This window comes from Astatotilapia calliptera, chromosome 2 (genome assembly GCF_964374335.1).
Source record: "Astatotilapia calliptera chromosome 2, fAstCal68.1, whole genome shotgun sequence".
NCBI classification, from domain to species: Eukaryota; Metazoa; Chordata; class Actinopteri; order Cichliformes; family Cichlidae; genus Astatotilapia; species Astatotilapia calliptera.
In genome coordinates, this window is record NC_137423.1 from 28,647,424 (window position 1) to 28,673,658 (window position 26,235).

Sequence of the window (26,235 nt, forward strand, 5' to 3'; positions counted from 1 at the left end):
AACAGCACCATCACAATAAACTAGCTAGCAGTAGATAACAATAGATACTAAATATTAAACGATATTGTGCAGCACGCAAGATAGACAGCGCACAATGTGCTTTGAGGCAGCAGCCAAGAAAGGTGTAGTCCACGTCTGTGAACACCCGTGTGTACACCTGTGTGCATACCTGTGTGCATACCTGTGTGGATCAGCATGCTTGTATTCCAAAGGTTTCTCCATGTAACGATCTGCTATGGAGTGTGGGGAGCCATAGCCCCGTCCCCTAGGGCATGAAGCAGGTATGGAGGAGATCCAGGCCCCAGATATCCAGAGGCCCCAGAGTACGAGGACCCGAGGAGGACCACTAAAAGGGGGGGAACCGTGCCACCCTCCTGGGAAGAGCTGAGTAGAGCCCCAAACGAGAGGTCACCCCGCAGCTACAGAGCAGAGGCCAGAGGGGGTTGCATTGGCGTGCCCGCGGGCTCCGCGCCCAGCGCCCAGCCCCAGTCCACCACACTGGACCACCAACACACCAACGTCTGAGGGCATCAGCCACCGGCAGGGAGTGTGGTGAGGGGAGATAGGCCTCTGTACTTTGGAGGGCCTGAGATGTACCCAGAGAGGTTGAGTCTAAGACCCAACCTGACATATAGACACAGATGAACAGGCGCACGCGGACACAAACGTGCATTCCCACCCCATATACACAACCAAATACTCGGCACTCACCCAACGTGTAGACAGACACAAATAGACACTGCACAGACAGTCACACTCCCCAAACATGTGTGGGTGGGTGTGGTAGAGCGGGAATAGGGAGGCAGCTGAGGATGGGGAGGGAAGAAAGGGAGGGGCAAGCGGCCCCTCCCTGGGGCCAGCTCCCCCGCTGACCCCAGTAGGCACCCCCACACTCTGGAACCCACCAGGGCAAGGGGGCCCAGGCCCATCCGGACCGGGGCCCGCAGCAGCAGCACCGCCCAGCCCCACAGAGTCCGGGGCAGCCCACCCGACTCCACCCCAGAGAAAACTGCACCCACCCCATCATCCAATCCAATGCTGAACGTAAGTATTACCACTCCGTTTTATTATTGTTTTTGTGCTTTTTCAAACATAATAAATAGATCCTCTTCGCTCCTCTCCGCACTCTGAGTGGAAATGAGCAGTATTACTGTTGTGTGTGTTATGGGAAAATACTTTCCCCATATGACAGGAATATTCTGGGACAGGGTTCTGGGACAAAAACATCCGAGTGAAAACACTGAACGTGATCGTTTATATGTTGAAATCCAAGCTCATTGTTTTGTCCTAGGCTCAACCCTGCCTGGCAGGTTGCGTTCAGGGCACAAATACTCACATCGGCGCTTTGAATTGTGGGTAAGACATGTCTGCGCCCTGTCTTGTTTCCTGAAAGCACCTTGCTTACAGTGAACATCTGAATTATCCAAAGGTTTTCTGGCTGTAAACCGGCTTGATTCCAACACGCTGTGAACATGTCGGAAAATCCTCAGAAGAAGAGCACCTCTGGAAATGGGCTGACAAAAGCGGTGATTGCTGAAATGCTGTTGCAGAACTTCGAGAGGTTGCCTGACATTGATCAGAAAGTCTTCAGCTACGGACCCTTGTATCTGGGGGGAAACGCCGGACTTGCGGGACTCATATCCAACAGCTTGTATCGCAGAGCTCTGAACGTCAGACAGGCGCCCATCACCTCCAGCCTGCCCATGGCCGTGCTGCCCTTCCTGACAACATGCGCCCTGTACAGCGCAACCGTGTCCAACCCGCTCCTGTCCGGTGACCTCAACTGTCCCATGTGCTCCATAATACGAGGTGCAGTTGTTGGTGTGATCGGTGGTGGGGTGTACCCCATCCTCCTGGCGTTACCTATGAATATTGGCCTTGCTTCCAGGTACAGTACAGCTCCGATGCCAGAGAAGGGCAATATGATCCGCTACTGTGTGGAGATCTCCAGACCGGTCTTGAGGAGGATGAGGGCAGTTTTAGTCCTCCAAGCCTTCTTCGGCACCTACCTGGGATCCAGGCACTATGAGACATATACCAAACTGGCCGCGATAACATTTGGCCCAGGTGGAGAAGAACTCAAAGACTAAATGCACTGAACTATAAATAAACACATTCATTTGCAATGATCTTGATCACTGTTTTACATGGTATATCCCAATGCCTGAGATTGTCATCGTGGAAATAAATGTATTTGACGTATCTGTTCTGAAATCTTTTCTGGTTCGCCAAGAATAGATAAATTGTTATGTTTGCACTACCCAATATATGTTCTTTAAAATTAGAGCTGAACCAGTTGAGTAGCTATTTAATTACTTAATTACATGTGCAGATTTTCTATATGTCTCTCTTATTACACTTGAAAACATTGAGCTTTGTACGGCTCTGAGATGTTCTAATGATTCTACATTTAAACCACAAGACTAGTGGTGATCTGATAAACTCTGGTGGCACCATTTCTGGTTTACTACATTCTGGGCTTTCTATATTAGGTTCTATAAACCAGTGAATCAATGACGTAGTAGCGTATCTGTCTCACAACCCACCACAAAAAACAGGTTATTGCCTGTAACATGACAAATGTGACCTTGACCTAGAGTACAGTTTGGCTGAAGACTGATCGTGTGTAAATTTTATTAAATTGTGACCAATAGTGTAGAAGCATTGCTTGTGAGTCGTGGACAGACGGTTGCCTTGTCATGGCATAAGAATGGCACAAGTTCATCAATCCACTGACAAGAAAGGCTAAAAATAAGTTTGCATATTAGCAGATACTTGTTAATCTATGACAGGCCATTATCAGCTTAGCGATGTATTATTCATGCTCACTTTCCTATTTTTAGTGGGTAGATACTGCTGCTCCATGAGTTTACAAAGTCAACTGTTACAGCCATGTTATGAGTGAATAGTACCCCTGTTTCTCTTTGAGATACCTTAACCACTAACATGCATATGCACGCAGTTAATAGAAAAATGTGATTTTCCTCTTAGACTAAATAAATCTGAAAGCCAAAATACACATTTTATCATTTTTAGTCACAGGAGTTCACCATTTAAAGTATGCAGTTCTCTTCCTTGTCAAACTAAACATTGACGTGTGGCTGCCTCAGAAATTTAGTAACGCAAAATGTAATTTTAAGTTTCATTTGAGGGTGAAATCTTGTAGGACATTTAGATTCTCAAGGCATTTAAGGTGCTTATTATAAACCAGAGCTAACTTTAATGGAGGCACAAACCTTGAGCTGTGGAGCAAACATAATCACAGATAAACATCAACTGCAAACAGACACCAGACCAAGCATGGTTTAGTTTTATTAAAGGCTTTAAAGGAACATGTCACAAATTTTGCAGTTACAGCCAAGAAGACTGAATGTGTTCCACCCATTTAACGGCACACTGCGATGCATGTGCAAGCAAAAATAAAATAAAATAAAAATGCAAAACTGGAGCAGACAGTCCAGTCACACCATTTAAAAAAAAAGAAAAAAAAGAAAAGAAAACCCTAAAAAGTAATAGCAGATCTGATGACACCTAGACGATTGTCGTTGAAAGCACATATTCAGCACAGTCATCATTTAAAAAAAACAAAAACGTGTTTACCATGAGTGGCTGATTTGACATCGCATCTCAAGCTCGCTGGAATAAATTATCTGAGGAATGGGTTGCAGTGAAAGGAAGTTTATTGATGACAAATGAAGTGGGAGAATCAAAGTCAGACTGTTATAGAGAGGGAAAGGTGCTTCTTTAGAGAAAACACTGACATCAATTAATAAAAAGAAACCGATTTAGACCATTTACTAAAAAAAAAAAAAAAAGCTTATTGTGTAATAGTCCCTCCCTCCCTCTCCCCTCCCCATACCCCCTCCCGCAAAATGGCTCTTGAATCACAGAACAAAAAATGAAGCCAAAAAAGGTGACAATCCCACAAAACGATTCAACAACACGTTTCAAGTCAAAGGAACCTGAATTGTTATGACAACCAGTGAATTGTATGGCACAAGTTTCCCTCTTTACTTTATATCAAGACAGAAGACCTCCTTTCATTATCGTCCTTCCACAAAATGTAACAAAGCATCCTCACCACAAAGTCTGTGTTGCAGTCTTCACAAGGTGGATACTCTAATGCCCCTTTAAGAACACCTGTCGTAGCATGCTGTTGGACTTCCTAACCAATAAAGGAACATTACAATAAAAATTATACATCTGTCAGCACAGAAATCTCCATAAATATATATCAGACAACTGAACATCAGTCAGAGAAAACTTCCTGTAGAGCAGAAAGATGAGGGGTAAATGTCACCTGTACACAATCTACACCTGGCCTGGCTCCACATGCAGCGACCAATTACTGTAGTTTTCTTGTGTAGTTGATGGCACAACACATTTAAAAGAAGTAAACACTTTTAAAACAAGTTGATCATCCCCACACGACACCTTCCCCAAAATGAAAAAGAATAAATAAAAATAAAAAATAGAGATGAACCATAAACAGGTTTCTCCGATCGACAGCGTGTAGCACAATACAGAGACGATATGAACAAACGCGTGATCGCACACAGTCAGAGGATATTTCGCAAAATGCTCAAGGCATGTTGTCTTCCATCTTCTCTGAAAACACACAGATGCCATTTCTTCAGTAAACCTATAAAACTTGACAGTTGAAATGGGCTAGCCAGCGCCCGTCACATTATTTTCGTGTTTCATTACAGTACATTACAAGTAAAGGAAAAAAAGAAGAACGTCAAATTTAAATACCTAGACAAGGCTTTGTAGCAAAGGGGAAGAGGGAAGAGAGAAGGAGGTGGGAGGAGCAAATACAAAAAAACCCCACAAACAGCATTAATAGGAATTCTTGTTTTAGAAAGTGGTTTTCCCTGTAACTGTACTCTCTAAAGTAGTAAACATCTTCACAGAGTAAACACACATCACACATGGAGAAGCATTGTCGCTCTCCAATATACTGTACCTCATCACCAACCTCCTGCAAACTGCAAAGGGATTTTGCTTCATAGCTTAATATAGTCACTTCACTTTTTTAAAAAAATTTTTTTTGTTTTTTTTACACACTCCATGATGAATCCTGTTCATCGTGTTTCTCCCTTTTTTTCTTCATAGAAAAACATCAAAGTACCAGTTAGGTTCCTTCACAGTTCAGTTTAGTGCAAAGAGTCCACACGCTCCCTTGTTGGTGGCAGGTGAGCTGCCTTCGCTGCCTCATGTCTTTGCCAGGACGTTGGACCTGAAGGGAGCAAAGAGGTGAAAGGTTAATTAAGTAAAGCAGGTCTATTTAGACTTAAGCAGTTCCCATTTAATGTGTTCTCACCTGAGTGCTTTCCATCTGTCCTTCTCTACCTGATTCTCTGGACTCTCACTCTCATAGGAAGCAAGATAGAGCCCTAGGAATAATGAGAACAGATACATTTAAAAAAAAAAAAAGACACTGTGTGTCTTCAGGAATTTCAGAAAAGTCCAAAAGAGCTAAAACTACAATCTGTCTAAATTGATAAATTAGATGGCAGTTATTTGCAAACCTTTGCTTCCAACTAGGTAATCTATAGAACTGCCTTGCAATCAAAAGTGGCCTTCCAGAGATTGAAGGTGTTGTACGCTCAACCCCTGGGCAACCAGTTGGTCGCTGCAATTACTTGCAATCAATTTCCATCTGCAACAGTCACATGGAGGTTGCCGTCTTATTTTTAATGGAGTTTGGCTGAGACATTAAAGAGTCTGCAGCTGTGAAGATGTTGGACACCGATGCTTTGAGCTAAACGGTAATGTCACCGTTGTAACGCTTGCCGATTACTATTAAAACAAATTACAGCCGAGGGTGATGAGAATGTTATTAGTTTTTAGTAATTAGGAAAAATGAATAATTTGACCCGACAGTGGCACTAAATGGAAAGTAAGCGGATTAGTCAAGTTATTCAAATTTGGCCTGAGGACAACTTGAAAATACAAGGCAACAAAGACTGTAAGATGTTCAGATCTTTCTGGAACAAAACAGTAGAGGCATCAAGCGAACTGGACTGTAAATGAAAACTATGTGACAGGTTCTCACCGTCCTCGCTGAAGATGGGAGCAGTGTGGAGGTAGTGTAGGATGGCCCTATCCTCCTCAAATGGACACTCTACTTGTTTCCATGTCATGAACTCGCCAACTTGCCTCGCCAACTCGACAAATTTCTAAATAAATAAATAAGCGAGTAACCATTTAATGGTTTAGGATGAGGTTAACGATGGAGGAGAGGCAGGGTTAGGAAACAGCCTCACCTCAAAGTTGACGTGGCCGTTGGGCAGCCGATTGGCACATCCTTCATTCAGGAAATAAATGTCCTTTATCAGCAGACTGAAGAAAGGAATCACAATCTGAGGAGAGAAAATGGGCAGGAAGGCAAAGTAAATAGTAAATACTGAACTGCAGCCAGCAGGTTTTTGGAGGAAATCAGTCAATGTGTTGCTGAGCCCCACCCTTTCTCTGTTACTGTTGGCAGTCTGAGAGCGGTGGGCGGCCCCCCTCAGGGCAGTCCTGTAGTTGTAAAAGTTTCCAGTCGGATCCATCTGATGCTGTCAAGAGTAAATGGCAACAAGCAAAAACGCCGTCAGCATCTAATTTTTACTGTCTTTTACTTCTTAGACAGTGAATAGCTGTGTTTACCTCAAGAATGAAGAACTTGGCAGTCTTAGCTTTGCTCCAAGTCTTCTTCAGCCGGGACACAGGACTCATGTTCATCCCAGCTGAGAAAGAAAATGTATATATATATTTTTTTAACTATGAACACAAGATGGGAATCAATGCTCAGGGATTGTAAAATGAACAACTCACAAATAATTGCCATGAGGGAGTTGAAGTTTCCAATGTTGAAACACTCCCTGGCCACATCAATGAAGAACTCGATCACCTGGGCCCTCTGTTTCTTCTTCGCTGGCTGCAGCAGTGAGACAAAACACAAAACAAAACCCCCCCCCCCAAATTTTTTTTTTAAAATTCTGACTTAATTTTTCATAGAGAATTTATCTCTACATATACAGATACAGGCAGAAATTTTGTCTGTGCAAGTGCAGTAACACAAAATGTCCATTAAGGGGCAGTAATGCCCTGTAAAAACTAAACCTTTATCTCCTGTCCACTTACTTAGGGGAATAAATTACTACTATGGTAGAATTCAGTTGAAAGTACTATTAAATAAAGAGAATCTATAAACTAAAAACATGCATATATGCTACAATGGTCACCCAGATATGTCCTGTAGTTACTGGCATTTCCAGGTTTTCCCCATTCAGTCTGAAGTAGATCCCTGAGAGGTGTTTATAATCTTGTTCTGTTCCCAGTGTGCTTCCTAGTCTTTCTAATGTTTTGGAGGCTTCAATATGGCTGAAACTGAGTTGTGTTTTCCACTCACCATGCAGATCTCTGTCGCAACCAGGTAGCAAAGTCTGTTGAACCACCTCACGTAGGCTTCCAGGTTGGAGGTTTTTTTCTTCTGGTCACTGAAGCACGGCTGCTTAATAAGATGCGCGCGCGCACACACATACACACATACACACCACAAGTGAGTGCTACAATCGGGAATTCCACTATTAATTAGCTTCCCGTCTACAAGCTTGACCCCCTGTGTGAGCGCAAATAACAAAGACGGTGATCTTGGAGCAGAAATAACAGAACCAATTTAGAGCACAAAAAAAGGAGAGAAAGGAGAAACTGAGTGAAGACAGGTTAAAGTGATGATAACTGAAAATGAAAGGAAATCAGTGAATGAGTGACAGCGATGGAACGGAGAGTGGAAGCATTCAGCGGTCATACATAGAGGGCACAGAAAGCACACTGTGTGTGCTTGCTGTAGTTTGCCATTCGTGACATTTATGCTCACTGACATTTGTTTGGATACGTACAAAATAACAATTTTAACCATAATGCAAAAATAAACAAATGCTGTGGTCTGACAGACTGTAAGATCATAAAAATGGATCTAGTCTTTGGTTCTAAATGTGAAGCTAATGATAATAATAGTAACAGTGACATTTTTTTAATAACAGCTTGTTTTTAAATAATCTGTGTTGCAGTCTTTACAAACTTCATCAGGAATTTGCGGCGATGTGTCAACCAAAGAAAATCAAAGGCATTTGACCACTTTGCAGCCAAAGCAAAGTGAGCAGGTCCTACTGTAAACAAACATTATTCAACTTTGGGGCAAGTGATTGAAGGGACTACCAGTGAGGAATATAACAGAGTAGTAAATACATAGAACGTTACCTAGGCAACCAATGCCCACTAGTGACCAGCTGTTATCTCCAAAGAAATATGAGACGAGTGATTTGCTTCCTGTTTGGATGCACCTTTATTGTTACAATAGTGGAACATGGCTTTGTACCATTTTGAAGAGAGCAAGATGGTGATGGTCAAATGCGGGACTCAAGTCCACAAATGAACGGATGCCATCTTCTATTTACAGTCTACAGCATTGACCTAAGTACAGACTCTGGCAAGCTTAGTGCAAAATTAGTTTTCTGATTAAATAGGACAGTGTATTAAAAAAAAGTTCACCTGTGTTCCATCTAGAGGGTCTTTCTGAACAAAAGCTTGGACAAACTCCTCCGGTCCGATACGACTCAAATGTTCCTGGAAAATACAAACACACAGTCATGAATCACTCATCCCTGCAGGACAATACATTCACTCTCATTCTTTTCCTAGACACGCCCCAACCATAACAATTACTAACCATAACAAATCTGACCTGAACTTTAAAACAACCTCAACATCGTACCAAGTCTTTCCTTGACAGCGGCAGCATATTTATGTTCCCACGACATGAGCGTTACAAGTCCACTCGCATACACCGACGGGGGTAGCCCCATTAATAATTCTTTCATTTCAGTAATGGAAGGCAATCAATATGGACGAGTAATGACTGACTGAGGTGACTCACTGGAATCAGATTTCCTCACAGTGACACTTGAGACACCTCTATTAAAAGACAGCTGTGCAGTCACATACATGGGCAAATCAAAATGAGTCATTAGCACCATCTCAACTGGTGACGCAACCCAAAACCAAAGCAGCGCTGCACACAAGTGTGCACACAGTGGCATAAAGCACAGCTGTGTAGTTCTTTAAATAAGTATCAACATGTTGCTAAAACATACAATAATATCCAGGCTGTGTGGTTGCTGCATGCCTCTCTATCTGCCCATCTCTGTTTCCTTTTGTATGCGTGCGTGTGAACGCATGTGAAGCTGTCAGGTCACATATATCCACTGCAGTTTTCCTCCCTTTTGTTTGAGGCCCCGGGCGCATCACTGACTTCAGGGGTGATGTCACCGCTCAGACAAGGGTACAAGCTTACTCAGACACTCTCACATGCACAGACAGAAACACAACCACCCCGAGATACACGTGTCCACATGAAGACACACATGAGCAGACTGAAGGCACCGAGCATGCAATGTGAGGGACAGTGTACGGATCCTTTGTTCATGTGGGTTTCATCTCCTCATTCCCTTTGTTCTGCTGTCTGTGAAGGAAGTTAGCGCTGTAATAGCTGACAAGTAAGGTCAGGTTATCAAACACATGGCGTCAAAATCCAGCGAGTTATTTTGATGATTTATGTTCATCATCAATTCGTTCACTGCATTTCCATTGTTCTGTTAAAATCTTTATCACCCTCCAGTTCCCTCTCTCTTGATGTGATTTAATGTTTATGACCTTGACATGGGTGGACTCGATCTCCACCCATGCTTCACCATCCTCCGCCTTCATCTCTCCGCTGACATCCTTTCTACTTCTCCTCGTCCGCCCTCGTTATCATCTCTTACCCCTGACCTCTTTCTAACCCGCATCCCGCTCTCTCTTCCCCTCCCCCCCTCCTCTTCCTTACCAGCTCCACGTGGGTGAGCTGTTGTGCCAGCGTGTAGGGGTCGTTGCAGATGGAGAGTATGTCCTTCTGGATGGGCGGAGGCTTGGTCTTGAAGGCCACCAGCTTGTCAGAGGAGGCGTTGAGGGAGACCTTGACAATGCTCTCTTCCCCCTGGCTCATCAGGGACAGCCTCTGGCTAAGTTTCTGCAGCACCTGGTTCAGGGTTTTCCAGTATGCCTTGAGAGAAGAGGAGAGCGACATGTTAAACATGTTATTGTGAGTTTCAGCAGTGCAAGCAGAGGTGTGCTGTGTGCCCTGCCTGGGAATGTTTGTTTTGGTGTTCCTCGCTCGACACGAGGGCTTCAAAGAGGACGTGAGGTCAGTCTGTTTCACAAGTGACCCAGAGCCACACCTCCCACATGTATGCACACACACCCGTAGTGCAGACAGCCAGCTTTAAATAGCAGCACATTCATCACCACCTGTCTTTCCTGCTTCCTTTCTATCCTCCCTACATTTCTCACTATGGTTCCACTCCCATACCTTTTCTTCGGCTCTCTGCGCCCTTGCATCCCAACCCTCTCCCCTTTTTCTCCATCCGTGTCCTTCCCTCTATTTTCCCCTCAAGACTGCAGATAGAGCCACTCCTCTAATATCCTTCCTTCCTCCCTCATGTAATGTAAGATTGTATAACAGTTAGGCTGTATGTGTTCACCCTACACTGACTCCCTCATCAACAGCCGCAGTGACAATAATTAAATCTAGCTCCCCATCAGACTATTTTTCACTGCAGATGCTTTTTATCCAGTGTTTTCTGTCCAGTTTTATTGGTTAATCTATCCTGTTTGAAAATTTACAGCCTTTCAAAACTGGAAAAAAAAATCTTAGGACATATTAAGTGAAGATGATTGGACTTGTTGGACATAATACCTCATCACATGGAGCTATCCTGTGGATGATGTCTTTGAGGTGTCCGACCATCTTTTCATCCCTGAAATCGGACGGGAATGTCTCTGTCCATTCTGTCAGCAGCTGCAGGATCTTGGGGCCAAACTTGCGAACTTTTGCCTGTTTTTAACGACGTGAGAAAGATTTACAACTGGCTTTATAACATAGCAAACAAAAATACCTGCATAGAATGAAGGGAAAAACAGCGGTTATTAAGATGCTTACATGCAGCAGATAAGTACGCCTGAATGCTTTTCATACGCCGGAATATGTATTTATGTGTGGTGCAGTGCTGACCGTATCGAGTGGGCTCTGATCCAGCTGCTGCTGTTTGATGCACATCTCACACACCCTGGCCAGCAGCTCCGGAGGAGGAATGAACAGACGAGCGCTCAGCAAGAAGGTAAACACATAGGCTTTCTGTCAAAGGACGTAAAAAGACATTCGCTAAGACACTCTCGCCACATCAATAAACACCACTGCAGCTTACTGTCATTAAAAGAAGCAGAGGAGCACTTGAAACATAGACATGTGGTTAATAATCTAATCGGCAGCACTATAAAGTGAAATGGACTCTGAGGCTAATGGGAACATGATGAGCAGCAGTGACTGTAGCACATTTCATTTTACCTCGGGGTAGTAATCGGCAGTGGGCACCAGGTTCTGGATCAGGGTGTCCAGGGAGGCAGAAGTGATGGGCGGCCCATCGGAGAGGCAAGCCCCAGGCCCCGGCCCCGGGCCTTCCTGTGGGGCCTCCTCCTCCCCAGGCTCAGCACAGGCCAGATGAGGGCTGAAGCCACTGGGAGTGGTAAACATGGTGCCTGAGCACGCAGTCTGGGGCATTCCTGACTAGAATATAAACACAAACACACCAAATGAATGAAGTAGAGAGATGAAATTGGGATTTAGAAAAGTCATTCGTTTCATTTTCATAAAGGTCTCTGGTACAGCCATGTAAACAAGACAGTTTGTTTGTGTAATTCAAGGTTTGCACCATTTAATCTCATGTGTACATTCAAGGACACAGAAACACAAGCCCCGCCCTCTTACTTTCCAGTCCATCTCCAGGTCATCGCCTCTTCAGCGCTAGGTAACCAGTACAGCCGGTTTCTGCTGGTGCATCAGGCAGAAATGTTGCCACAAAAAACAGATTAAAATCTGTCTATACTGTGAAACGCTGAGAGATTCACCTGAGTGCCTGTCAATGGCAGATGATACAGAATACCTCTCCTAAACAACAAGCCCCGCCTACCACGCTGACAAGCCAGAGGTGAGAATGAAAACAGGTCACACAGTCACTGTGGAGGCTGATCATGTTGTCTCCACCACTGAAATGAATCCCTTTGCCTTTGTAAGGCTCTGGCTTACACATTTTAAAAATTCAACAGGCTCTTCCCCTCAGTGGACCAACACTGCAGCTCTAGTGGAAAGGAACGCTTAATGTGGTGTAAGCTAGAGCAGTGATACCATAATGTCACTCGCAGTACAAAAGAGCTCGTCTTCATCACCCAGCTTAAAAAAAGGCAGCCGTTAATAGTTAATTACATTTTATAGTTTCATCCAACTCTTCTGTGGGAGTAGCTCCTGTGCTCTCTGACAGCGACTAAAATGACCCGTAGCACCACATCCAACTCGAATACCTGCAGTCTCAAAGTTGCTTTGGTTTTACAAAAGATCTCTGCCTGCAGGACTCACAATAAAAGCAAAAAACCTGCACGCTGACACTGAAACCTCAAGCACAACAACATACCATACCAAACACTCTTCCTGTTGTCTATTGTCAGCTTGGCCTAAATATGCACCTGAACACATAGTAAAGTGTGTATGTATATGTGCGTACACATACATACACACACACACAACAGTACTAACATAAAAGAAGTCCTTCGTAAACTGAATGAAAGACGGCATGTTCGTCCATATTAGTGATCGTCCTAAGACAGTGAAGGAAATGTCTTCGGCCATACTTTCATCCTCTGCTGACCTCTACAAGCCGCCCCGATAAATGAGTATCGTGGGTCCCCCTGGGTTGAAAGGCCAAACGCACGGTGCCATGCACAAATGCACAAATGTTTCAAGTTCCCTGTGTGAGTGGATCGGCTTTCCTTTGTCCTCCTTGTTCCCCTACATTTGGGCACTTACTTATGCACTTGTGCACACCTAGGCACAAACACACGCAGACAGGCTCACAAAAGGCTGGGGGATGGGGAGTTCTGAGAAGCGTTTTACACCCAAAGCCACATTTCTTTTAATATATGTTGTGGTTAGAAAAGGCCGACATCTCGTCTGCGTATCAGTGGAGTGATCTTGGCTCTATGTGCAATCGGGGGTGTGTGTAACCAACCAAAACACTGTCCATCTGATTCAGACAAATCAGCCTAAATACTAAAGCTCTATAAATAACAGTGGGTGAAAAAACAGAGTTTAAAATTGTAGAGTTAGAGATTAAAGAGGATGAATGAATATTGTTTAAAAATGCTAAAAAAAAATTGCCTTAAATTACATTTGACTTGTTTTTCACTCATAAAAGTTACTGGCTCTGTCTAGAAAAGACCGGGATGTCCTTGCAGTGACATCCTGCAGATTGGATTATAACATTGAGCCACAGAGAACAGGATAAAGGACTAAAGTACACGAGTGAAGCTTTATGGTTACTAAAGAAAACTTCCTTTATGTTAAGACTGACAGGAGGACAATATCTGCTTAGTTCAAGGTGACTAAATCTCACACAACTCTCTATGTCTCTGTGTTTGTATTTCTACATGTATAGCAGTGTCTGCGAGTTCTATACTACGTGCTCACACTGTCAATGATTCCCCATATCGCATGTGATAATCTCCCATCTCCGTATTTCTCCCCACTGCTTCCTCCTCAGCCTCCCGCTCCTCCCTCCAGCACTTCTCAGGCTCTGAGTCATTATTTCATCACAGCTCCTCATGTCTGTCAGTCGATACCTCACAGTTTCAGTCAGTCAGGTGGCTCATCTGCCAATGTGCACATTTTTTAAATGGACAAGCCGAAAGCAAAGTCTTTTCTGCGACAGTGAAAGTAACCCAAAAGGACTTTAGGGTTGAGGTAGTGATGTGTGAGTTCGAAGTAGTAGTGAAACCTGCAGGGGTGCAACTTTAAGTACTGACATAAAAGTGAAAGACAGACTATGTAACTTTTATGGCCAATTTAACTAAAAGAGACAACCGAGGAAAAGTAGGGCTTGCAGTGAAACAGCAGCAAGAGCAGAGACTGACTCAATAACGTCAGTAAGAGCAACAAATAATGAGGTTCGCTTTACATTAGCCAACAACCGGCACCGTCAGCTGTTTGTCACCTCATGCCATCCCAGTTAAACTTCCTCTAAAATGCCTTCCTGCTTGGAAACTCCAAGGGAAGACCACCTTACCTAACACAAAGTCTTATGACTAACAAACTGAAATACTTCCTTTAAAATGTCACTTCCCCCCCCAAAGCCATATTGCTTACACCGCTTTTTCTACAGTGTGAAGAAGTCATCCACAGCTGTACTCTGTGTATAACTTGTTTTCACAGCTCCTGCTACACTCAACCCCCTCTGCGCCTGTCACACTTTGTCAGCGCTGCATGAAAAAACACAATGAGAAACATGTAGCTAAGAACAGGTGAGTGTAGTGATGTGTGCTTTAATCCCCCCCCCCCCCCCCCCCCCTTGAGATCTACGGTAGCCTTGCACTCAGTCTAGACAGCTGGGGGGTGTCATTGTTCTGTGCCCTTGCAGCCTGTGTGCATGTAGTTGTGTGATTTGGTTAGGCTGCTATCGTTGTCATCAGGAGATCTGCCTCCTTTGTTCCATTATGATTAACAGAGTGGCACGGTCTGCGGCCACACAATCTTCGACAACACCTCGGCTGTCAAGCAGCGCATGTGTTGATGAATCAAACGCATTCCTCACATAACCAGCCAGTTTAGCTGTCAAACTGCTTCTTTGTTGTTAATCCGCTGCCTTCCTACAACACTCTGTAAAACCCGTTTCACTAAAAACAAACAAAAAAAGAAGAGAACAGTCACACCTACTGTTCTTGTGTCTTCCTGCTTAGGTGAGTGGTGACAAAACTGTGCAAATATGTTCTTTCACAGAGGGGTTGATGGACGAGCAGCATCAGAGACCGGCCTACGTTCAGACTGAGGAGGGTTCTTCAAGAGAAAAAACAAGAGAAAAATCTGTGCCATCAGTGGGTCAACGGTCAAATGAGAAGCGGTGGGGTTATTTGATGGGGCAGAAGCAGCTTTGAGGTCCCTCTGCTTACTTATATTAGGGCAAACACTACCTCTGCTGCTTATGATTATTAGTCATCACCCAAGCAAGACAAGGAACTTGTCTATAGGTCAACACCCACACGCATATTAAAATAAACAGTCTGGATCTTTTGACACTTAAATAAAAGCGGGATGCTCAACTATACAAACACATCGACGTCTGAGCAAAAATTTATCTTTTCCTTTCAATACAGAAACAAATCTTAACACTTTTCAATATTTTCCTCTGACGTTAGCTAACTGATTGTACAAAGTCCTAAGCAACATTTTTATCTCAGCCTAACAATATTCTTCCAGACACTTGAATATGTTCCAGGTAAGTGTTTTCAAAGCTGATTTCATGTCCTTGACCAGTGGCGATTCTACAGGCTGTTGTGGCCCAAGGCTAAAATTCACAGGGGGCCCCCCCTCACGATTATGTGATAATTTTAAATATGTCCAGAGCGCAACATGCTAAGCAAACAAAAGAAATAACTTGATGCTAGTGTCTCTCCTCTAAATCTGAGGCTAGATTAACATTATTCCTTCTGTACCATTACATTTAAACATTTTCACTCCAAAAAGGAGAGCTTTTCTTCATTTTCACTGATTATCTTTCATCGTTACCAATAGGCTTGCTTAAACAGTATAATTCATGCCAGATACAAGTGAGTGGAGTCAGGTGAGGACCTATTATGGCATTGCTGTAGTTTAAAGTGTTTTGGCTCTCTAGGGCATCCCACTGGCTTGGAGGGCAGAGCAGTTGTCTGGTGGCAAGTTGTGCCTCTATCTGCTACGGCAAATACAAAAATGTCATTATGTTTAGCATATTTTTAGTAAAACCAACCCTTCACCATGTGATCCAGCCGCCAAACCCTTTTTTGCAGTTTTACACTGATACATATTATTCTTAAGCCGTTGAACTGTTTGCACACGCAGCCTTTGCAAAAGAATTCTAAGAAACTTTCCCACGCTTTATTTTCAACTTTTTATTCTATCCTTTTACTACTTGGTACTAGTTTCAAAGTTGAATTTAAGTGGTTTGCACCTCATTGCATTTTATTTTTAGTTACATTTCATGCAGCATTCAAATTGCAGTTAAGCACATCTTTGATTTTTGGGCCCCTTATATCTATAACACACTGCACCGATACTGAGAAATGCGACGAAGAAAGACGGAAATGATTACATGATATAAAGCTATTCTTAGACAAGCGGCACATCATCTGAAAGCAAGCACATCAAGTATCCGGCATGGGTGCTACAGCAACGTTTTGTTTTGCTTCTGTCATTGCTTTGTGGTTTCAGAGATCACAGCTGAAGGAAAGTCGAATGAATATATAACAAAAAGTGCTTCCCCTTTTTCGCTCAAGATGCTGATACCAATCCAAATGAAGTTTGCAAACAGTCTTGGCTCTATCAGTGCCAATCTCATCCTCTGCAGGCTTCCTCCTCACCAACTAATTTCGGACCCACATGTTAACTCCTTTAACACAGAAAGCTTCAACACTTCATCTATTTTGGGATAGTGCTCTAAAAAAAGCAGATACTTGCGTATTTTTGGGACTGACACTGTTTTGTGCTCCTCCGAGTATTAAAGCTCTGGCCTGAATTTTCTACCAAATTCTTTGAAAGCTGAAATGATGAGTATTCTCAGGATGGCACAGGCTTAAAAGTGAGTAAACACCTCTTTGTCATGCAGCCTCTCACTTCCCTTCCCCTTGCACATGTCCCCTATTTTACTCCCCTCCTCCTTTATCTCCCGCTCCACGCCCCAGATTCTAATGCTCCCAGTCGGGACGCCTGTACAGATGGCCCTGCAGCAGCCTGCTCTCCCAGTGGGAGCTCCTGGCATGGGAGGCTTTTTTGGCCCGCTGCCTCTGCCATCATCCCCAGTCGCTACAGGAGTCCAAGAATAAGTGTACTGGCGTCCAGGCCGAATGTCGAGGTACACAGACTGAGCCAAACTGGCTGCTGAGCTGCACAGCAACCTCCTGGCACAGCTGACAATAGAGAGACCGCAAAATACCACACATGTCACTACACACGCTGCAACAAAACCAGACCAGCGCACTATTGTTGGGTAATGGTGGGTGTGCATATTTGAGGAGCTGAACACAATCGAGTACATTGTATCTTAAGAAAACATATCCATGCACACTTGCACCCACGTAGCGGCCAAGCTCAGGATCGAGTTACAGTGAAGGCATTCAGGTTATACACCCATTCATCTGTCTTTTTTTTCCTTTGATAAAAGCCTGACTGGGATTGAAAAAAAAAAAAAAAAAAAAAATCACAGTCAGGGCTCAACAGGAACACACTCCCCAAAGCCCTTTCAGTGGAATTCCCCTTAAGTGTCTAAGTGGAGTGACACTAATATTCTGGCACCTGTTCCACACCCACCATCAGTCCCACTGACGCTTACTGGGAAATCTCTTTAATGAAAACAGCTTGTGCGTGTGTTCTCATCCTCATTCCTGAGCGAGTTCGGACACAGCTGCTTCCACGCAAGTGTTGGAGTTTCTGTTTGCGTACGTGCTCACAAGAGTCCGAGACAGTCAACGTCCATCCAAGTCCAAGTGAAGTCATTCACTCACTATGAAAACAACGATCCGTCTTACTGTCCTCCAAGAAGTGCTGCTAAACCTATAGCACGAGAAGAACTGCAGACAACTGATCTCTAAAGTCAAACTGTCACCTTTGTAAAATTTACATTTAGATGGAATCAAGTTCATCACTGCAAAAAAAACATTAACTGTGAGGGGTGAAAAAAAAACCCCAAAACCCTCCAAATTTAAAGGTTGAGCACCATTATCACAGACTCCACTTTCAAACCACTTCACGCGTGCACGAAGCGCACTTCTGGATCCATCTCCCTGGTTTGTTGAAGATAAAAATAGTGTATTAAAATAAGCTAAATGTCTCTGACATGATGGGCCCGGTCAATCTATCATATTATGTAGAGATAATTGGAGTTGAGCACAGATTGGCTCTTAGTGAGCACATAGCACATGGCTGAGTTGTGAGTGCCCTAAATCTGTCACTCACAACGGTCACAATGCCTTAAAAAACAGCCATGTGTTAGTCATAATATGTCAATTTGCAGCCACCATTCATGCAATGTACTTTTGCGGAGAATCAGACAAGAGTGATTTTGTCACTGTCCTACACAGGCACAATTTCGCCTCAAGTGCTACTTATGAGAAATTACCAGCTCACCAAGTAAATGGAAGGAAATAGCACAGAAAACCAGCGCAGGGCGATTGAAAGCATCCAGACAGAAAATCTGAATTAAACAATGCCAATGCGCAGCAACCTAAATAGGCCGCTAAGCACGTTTTAAAATTAGTCTGCCAGTGGAAACACTCACTCAGCATTGTATTACTCTCAATCAAACCTGCACAATAACCACCGTGAGGTAATGAGCGAAATAGTAACAGATGCAAATCTAATAAGCACACCTTGATAATTTCATCACGGCCGTCGCCTTTGCCGTTTAAGTACATCTATCAGCTCATTACAACCAGTACAGGCAGAGGCTGCACTGTGTATCACTGCTGATGTATGATCTCAAAGCGTACTAATTAGCATTTGGTGATTTCACGGGGGTGGTCTGTTCACCGCTCATGCTTCATGTATTTTGATATGGTTACACACGGGCAACACCAAAATACAAGACTCATTAATTCACAGTTAGTTTCATTTTTGCTATTTGCACCCAACATTTCATATCTCTGTATGTCATTTTGCATCTTAACGGACTCTCAGGCAGAACTGAATCACACACCGTGCACAAATAAATCACTTTGCAGTCACACCTTCTGCTTTCTCTTTTCATTGTTACGGGCGGTTCTACAAATTACACTATACAAACACTGGGGGCGGCTTTGGCTCAGTTTGTAGAGCAGGCTGTCCACTAATCACAGAGTGCTGGCAGCTCAATCCCTGGCCTCTCCATGTGTCAAAGTGTCCTTGGGCAAGACACTGAACCCCAAATGTTTCTCTATGGCAGGAAAACACCTTGCACAGCAGATTCAATTGTGTGCGAATCCATAACTGAAAAAAAGAAAGAAGAAAAAGAACAACACACACACACACACACACCGTAAAGCACTAAGTAGAATAGCTATAGGCCAAAAGATTCTATATCTACCACTGTATGCCAGCACAGCAGTCTGAGCTGGAAAGATTAGTGGAATTTCCCTCAGGCAACATATTTTGAACCGTGCATTAAAGCCACGGTTTCTAGCTTTTCTCTTTACTACCCTCTTCAGGTGCACTGTAGTGCTCAACTGTTATCAAAGCACAATGTGCTTGGTAGGGCTGCGCCATATCATGTCGTCCAGGATAATAGCTGCATCTCATATTGTGATATCATTGCCATAGCAACGCTTTGCATTTATGTTCCCTTGTGCAAAACAATGAGAGACTCTCATGTCTGAGAGTGAGAGGCGCGTGTAAGCCAATTTAGTACCTACAAGCTACCTCAGCAACCCTCAAACACAGCACTTTTTAAAATATGCAAGAAAATCTTTACTGCTAAAGGATGAAACAACAAGAGTGTTTTATCGTTTGAGGCCCAAAAAAACCCCCCCAAAACAAAACAAAAACCCCACAACATCTAGTAAAACCAGACTGCAAAGCAAGAAATGCTAGAAGCTGTTCATGTAGAACTCAAACCCAAAGAAATGACTCCATCGAGCACCAAACTACAGGACTAATATTATCAGTACCAATACAGACATCGCAAATTTTCAACACATTTCAGTGACCATCAATTCACTCAATTACTCTCCACAATAAATAATTAACACAAAATAAGAAACATTTCAGCTTTTCGTGCATTTTGAAACTGGTTTTTTTTTTTGGGTTGACATCATTGTTTAAATAATAATAATAATGCATACTTTGATCCCCGTGGGGAAATTACTGCCCGGGGAGCAGTGTGTAGGGACGGTACCTTGCTCAGGGGTATCGCAGGGTAGCCGTTCAGTGGATTCGAACCCCCGACCTTCCGATCATGGGGCGACCATGTTACCTACTGAGCTATCCCTGCCCCAAATGTGCTATAGGCTATAAATAAACTGGCTATAAATAAACTGAAACCAGGTATCGATATTATTATATTATAGTATCGATCCTATACCAATACCAACATAGGTATCAATACTATCGACATTTGGGTCGATGTGCCCACCTTTACTCCATATAACAGGAAGAGTAAATGGTGAATGGAAAGTACTGAGCTGAAAAAGCTCAACCCAAGCTACGAGACTGCAGGTAGAAAATATTTATCAGTAGGTTTAGTTATTGTCAAACTGAAATGTTGAGCAGCTATTTTATACATTTACTGAAATTTTGAAATATTGCTGCAGTCTCTAATTTAGGATAGAGTTCATCAATGACAGTAGGTCACTGGAACAAAAGGATAGAAACTTATAGTTATAAATAGGGATGGGTACCGGGTTCTGTCATAAACGGTAGTAACCAGACCGAAAAGCAGCGCACATTTCGGTGCTTTGTTTTTCCTGAGCTGTGACACACTTTAGATTCTAGCCAATCATTTTACGTTTCCGAGGATAGTAGGCGGGGCCAGGTACGTACGTTCTTTTCGAGCAGAGCTACAGATTAAAAATGCCCAAGGCGAAGCGGTCAAAAGTCTGGCACTTCACAGCAAAATATGCAAACTTAGCCGCCTGCAACAAGTGCTTTAAGCTGATACTGTGATACTGTCAAAGGAGGAAACACCTTGAATCCGATGAAACACCTGGCGACGCATAGTGTTTTTTTATAAGCCGAGAAATGCGCCGTATTTGATAGCTTGCTGCGAGACCTCACACCGTGCACATCTACTGCGGGTGTGGTGCCTGTTATCGGACCCGGAGTTAGCAACATCCCCCAAAAACCCGAAGATTAGAGTCCTGGCCCCTAGCCCTGCCAGTGTAGCAGAAATGATGACGGATGATGATGATGGCAGCAGCAGCAGCAGCCGTTCTTCTCTGCGTGAGTAGCTTAATGTTGTTCGTGTGTAATTTACGTTGAGTATGCTAACCACGTTATTACATTAATGCATGTAAGGTGAACTAGCAAACATCATCATAGCTACATGCGGCTGTCTTCTTGTTTGATGGCAGATACTCCCTTCACCCTGGCCAAAAAGCCTAAAACGACCAAAGAAAAAGTGGAAAATAGTTATACATGAGAGGTTTTTGGACAAAGTTTGTGTTTTTTCCATTGTTTAAGCACTGCTTCCAGCCAAGAGGGATGCCATATATTCCCCATAGCTGCAGAAAAGGCTAACATTGTTATATTTTTACAAAAAACAGCTGAACATGAGAGGTTTTTGGACCAATTTTGTATTCTCCATTCTTTAAGCACCGGTTTGAGCACTGTTTAAGCACCGGCAGTTTCAGAAGTACCGGTTTGGCACCGGTATCGGATAAAACCTAAACGATACCCATCCCTAGTTATAAATGCTGCTGCCTTCAAGATGCAAGCATAAATAACACATATCAATATCAGACAGTACTTATAAGAACACACACACTCTTGATTTAATAGCAAAGTTTAATGTGAGCTTTATCTGAATTTTGCGACACACCTGCCACCTCTTAGGTGAGCAGAAGCTTGGCGGTCACCGCTTTTTGCCTTAGATCCTATATCTGATGGAGCAATCACCGTGCTCACTGTTTATCGAACACAACAGGCATCTAATCATATCTCATTGCTTTTTTGACCCTGTCAAATCCTCTATGATTGACCATCAATACTGTCCTTATGACAGCATGAAGGCCATGTAGAGGCAGCTAATACAGCTCAGAGCGTTTCCATGGAGTCAAGGCTCCTGTTGGGAGGTAATTAGATGCCTGTTGTATCTCCACTGTGACACAACCCCCCTTCTCGCACCCCTTTATTCCATCGAAATCCCGTGTTTGTCCTCGCGCTCACTCTCTGGTGACAGAGCGGGCAGTTCTGAGTGACTCCACATGTGAACTCCATCTGCCACGAGCTGTCAACACGATCAGTCTCATCACCTCCGAGTCAGCGGCAGGGCTGCTGCGTCGCCAAAGGACATCCCAAGAGCTGTCAGGTACACAGGCCGTCATAATGTAATGTCCCTTTGTCAGTCGAGTACGTCCTGACTATGTAAGGTGTGAAAAAAACAAACATTCGAATTCTTGACACTACACCACTAGCAATGTGAAATGGGGGAGATTTGCAAACACTTAGCAAGAACATTGTGTGAGTGTTAGTCAAAGTAGCAGTGAAAATAACCGGCTGTGTTTCATCTTTCTACAGTGCCTGTTTTTTTTGGACCATCATAACTCGTTTCATAATTTTTTGTATAATATGAACATAACAAACTTAGTAATACAATTAATTTAAATTCATCTTGGCTTAAGATGAAAAAAGGTTAAAGAAAAGATTTTAACTGATTGATCATCCAGCCATCCATGCAAGTGCTACAGGAGCACGCAGCCAATCCCACTGTAAATAACTCAGCACCCATTTAATAAAAAATGAATACATGAAGAAGTCTGAGTATTTTATTACTGCTTAAGTATTGGCAGTCAGATGGAGCAGGTTTCTGTTTGCATTGCTCCATCACAGGACAGTAGTGGAATTCCATCATACCAGTATAGTACAGCACTTCACACAGGCACACACACAAATCCCCTTCCCCCACACAAACACAGCCATAAACCTTGCGGTGGTGATAAAGCTGTCATTGCTACCAGACTAACAGCGACTGCGTTTACCTCCCCATTGACCTGCTACCAGAGAAACCCTGCTTTTCCCTTTGCTGTCTCTCTCTACACCTATACACAGACCTCACTGTCTGAGAATTTGTCTCTTTCAGTCTCACATTAGACCAAACGATGCCCTCATTAGCAGCACACCTGTTATCCTCTGCAGGCTCGGCCTGAATTGGAGGGAACACAAGCTTTAATCTATGTAACCGGTGACTTCTGCCAGACCCCTGCTCCAGTGACTTATATCTCTACATCTCCCCCATGTAATGCACAGCAAGGGCAAGCTCTCAGTTCAATTAAAATAAATAAATAAATAAATAAATAAATAAATAAATAAATAAAAACACATTCTGACTGAGGGCAGCAGGCCTATATATGGGCAAAGCAGAGACAAGGTCAGCTGCATTGGTAAACCCACAGAGGAGATGGAACAAAGAGCTGAGTGGAGGCCCTGATCACAGAGAGCAAAGGCAAAGGGTGTAAATGATGCTGCGGGACTAAAAATCATAATGCACCCTTTATCCAAAATGGATGACATGCTAGACGGCAGAGAAGCAATGAACTGAAGCACTGGTTCAGCAAACATGGCACACAAACGCAAACAGTGCCAGTGAGGGTGAAAGTGAGGAAAACACGCTTCAGTGGGACTGAGTGATAAACAGAGGAAGGGCAAAGCAGAGCATGTGACAAAAGAGAGGAGACAGAGTCTGCTGGTGCCTCCTGAAAGTCCACACAGAGAAGGTATGGTCACAAAATCTCCCCCCTCACCCCCTAGATTATGGTGTTTCCCTCCTACTGGGGGACTAGGAGATGCAGTCCGGCTGCTGAGACTTGGATGAGAGACACATCAAAGTGTGGTGCTGAATTGCAAAACTGGCTCACCCACCTGACTGGTTAGTCGACAGAACCGGTTTTACTCTCATCCCCTTTTGCATTGAGTTGCTGAGAGACCGACAACAAACCCTTCTGGTTTGTACTTGGTTAGCTGTGCGAGCTGCTGCATCATCCCTTGGGTGTCAAGTCTACTTACCACCTACTGGATGCTCATTTTCCTTTCCCCTTTCATTCCAAGGAGAACAGAGTAAATGTCAACAGTGCCGCCACCACACCCGTTTACTCCCTCTCCTACACCCCTCCCTCCAAGGCACTTTTTAAGGGTGTATTTTGTCTGAGAATAATCAGCAGCAAGTTTACACAGTTAATAACTGCATGTTAACTAAACCCAGTCCATCAGCACACCGTGACATTTTTCACTTATGAGCGGATGCTGTCTTTGTTTCCAATACCACATTATCACCTGCCCGCACGCATTCTCGCTCATGAACGTGTCAAAGACAGAAGACGCAGTGACAGCGCTCTATTAAAATAGAAAAAGATAGAGCCGGATCCTTTCACGCCTTTAAACAGACGAGCACGCCGCTGACTCACGGCACACATCTGCGATGTTTCCATCGTAGTAAAGTGATGCAAGCGACGCTACCGTACCTCTACAGCGATAAGGGATCGTGATGTCATCGCTGCCTCTAGTTGAACTTCTTATCATGACGACACAGTGTCCTCGTAGGCAATCTGTCCGATTACAACGCGCGCGCGCGCACACACACATATATACACACACACCTACCCGTACGCACACACGCTGGCGCGAGCGCAGGCTGTGGGCGTGAGCGCAATTTCAATATTTCAGAGTGATAATATTGTAATTGTTGCCACTCACCAGCACTACACTTTGATCCTCATCTTTGATCCGACTTGTATCCGATGTCAAATCGATATAAGCTCCGGTGCCGGTTATTCCCAAATTAATCAGGGTTTAGAAGCAGCTGGGCATCAGCTGGGAGAAGTGAAGCCGGACTCCAGAGGCACACCGCCTGGTTGCAGTTAAGTACAGTGTTTACAGTTGCTTGTTAAATGTCCCGCACAGGCTCGTACCGGTGTGCAGCGGACACAAACGCAAGGTTGGGCCGTTAAAAAGAGCGTCCCTGAAGGCGTGGCGACTGTCCTGTCCTGCGCCACGGAGACTCGGCGGACTGCACAGTTACATCCACACGTCCTCGGAGCGAGTGATCAGCCAGAGAGGAGAGTAACTCCTACTACTCACCGGTCAGGCAGCGTATAATAAGGCTTCCGTGTTCGACTCTTTCAAAATAAGATGATCCACGAGTACTGCGGGAATTCTCGAGAAGCCCGAATAATAAGAAGGGTTAAAAGCCACATGTTCATCGAGTACAATTGAAAAGTTAGTTAGCAATAATGATTCAGGGCGCGTTTAAAATGTCATTTAAGTCAAAGTTGAAAGTCAAACACAAAATAAAGGCTCTATGAGGATCCTGTATTTTGTGATGCTCTAGCCCCCCCCCCCCCCCCCCCCCCCCCCTAGCTTTGGCGCATATCAATCAATCAATCAATCAATAAAATAAACATTGAATCATATCTAAAAAAGTCACTTTTGTAACAGCGTTGAACTTTATCTTGCCAGCGTTTCTCAACGTATTAAGCTTTTATTTTGAAAGCAGAAATAATTTCCGGTGGTTGTTTCTAGTAGGGACCTGGATACTGCCGTGGGCAAGCAGTGATATTCTCTCTCTGTCTTCTTGTCCATCCTCCGTCTCCACACACACACACACACACACACACACACACACACACACACACACACACACACACACACACACACACACACACACACACACACACACACAGAGGTCTTTTCGGTTTCTGCTACTCATTCTCATACCAAAATACAATAAATCGCAGCAGTGTTTCACCTACTTAAACACAATGCGAAAACCCCCAGACTTTCCAATTAAATTAATTGGGACGTATTCAGCAGGGTTGTGAAAATAACAATGTTTTCCCCTGGAGCTTTGAGTCCATGGCTATATTAATTTTACAACCAATGCATGAATCACGTTTTCCATCTCCAATCACAACCAATTTACAAGAAGCAAGGAGCACTTTTAATTTGTAATCCTGAGGCGTCTGTTTTACCACTGACAGCCTGAGTGATGCCCGCTAACCATGACCCCAGATTGAAAGGGTCACCTCTGAATGTGGAAGTGAGGCTCTAACATTCAGAGTCGGGCTGTATTTCCATTAAAATCTGATTGACTTAATACCAGTATGTGAATTTAAAAACAACAATGGGATGTTCAAAACATCTTTATTGAGTGAAGATGAGATAAGATGTGAGGTCTTGCTTTTTTTTTTTAAAAAAAAAATTCTGGGTTCTTTTTTCTCCAAAGTTAAGCTGTATTGTATTGGAGGGGAGTAATTAATTTGAAGGGAAGTGTTGGAGAGAGGGAAGGGGAGAGATGGACAGAGTGGGAGATAATTAAGTGGATGAAATGCAGAGTGGTAAAGGTCCTTGTCGTGTCGTGAGGGGCTGTGTGCGAGATGCTGCCCCTGGAGCTT

At 43.8% G+C, this 26,235-nt stretch overlaps 2 protein-coding genes across 4 annotated transcripts; one reads left to right on the forward strand and one right to left on the reverse strand.

Annotated features, from left to right (window-relative positions):
• The first annotated feature begins 933 nt into the window (after positions 1 to 933).
• tmem126a (transmembrane protein 126A) lies at positions 934 to 2,202 on the forward strand. Its single transcript, XM_026192082.2, has one exon. The coding sequence runs from the start codon at positions 1,473 to 1,475 to the stop codon at positions 2,088 to 2,090; it is 618 nt and encodes a 205-aa protein (XP_026047867.1). The 5' UTR covers positions 934 to 1,472; the 3' UTR covers positions 2,091 to 2,202.
• A 2,790-nt stretch (positions 2,203 to 4,992) lies between these two features.
• Positions 4,993 to 24,887, reverse strand: LOC113035910 (ras-GEF domain-containing family member 1C). Of its 3 annotated transcripts, none has more exons than XM_026191780.2 (15): positions 24,539 to 24,677; positions 14,846 to 14,965; positions 11,432 to 11,650; positions 11,099 to 11,221; positions 10,784 to 10,921; positions 9,875 to 10,090; positions 8,542 to 8,616; positions 7,400 to 7,498; positions 6,823 to 6,925; positions 6,655 to 6,734; positions 6,468 to 6,563; positions 6,270 to 6,365; positions 6,059 to 6,182; positions 5,324 to 5,396; positions 4,993 to 5,239 (listed from the first exon to the last, which is right to left on the reverse strand). In XM_026191780.2, exons 3-15 carry the CDS (start codon positions 11,642 to 11,644, stop codon positions 5,215 to 5,217), a joined length of 1,461 nt encoding a protein of 486 aa, XP_026047565.1. In that variant the 5' UTR covers positions 11,645 to 11,650; positions 14,846 to 14,965; positions 24,539 to 24,677; the 3' UTR covers positions 4,993 to 5,214. The 3 variants fall into 3 exon arrangements, with proteins under 3 accessions (XP_026047565.1, XP_080144360.1, XP_026047558.1); XM_080288234.1 differs by having other exon boundaries at positions 14,842 to 14,965; XM_026191773.2 differs by lacking the exon at positions 14,846 to 14,965 and having other exon boundaries at positions 24,539 to 24,887.
• Between the last annotated feature and the right edge of the window lie 1,348 nt (positions 24,888 to 26,235).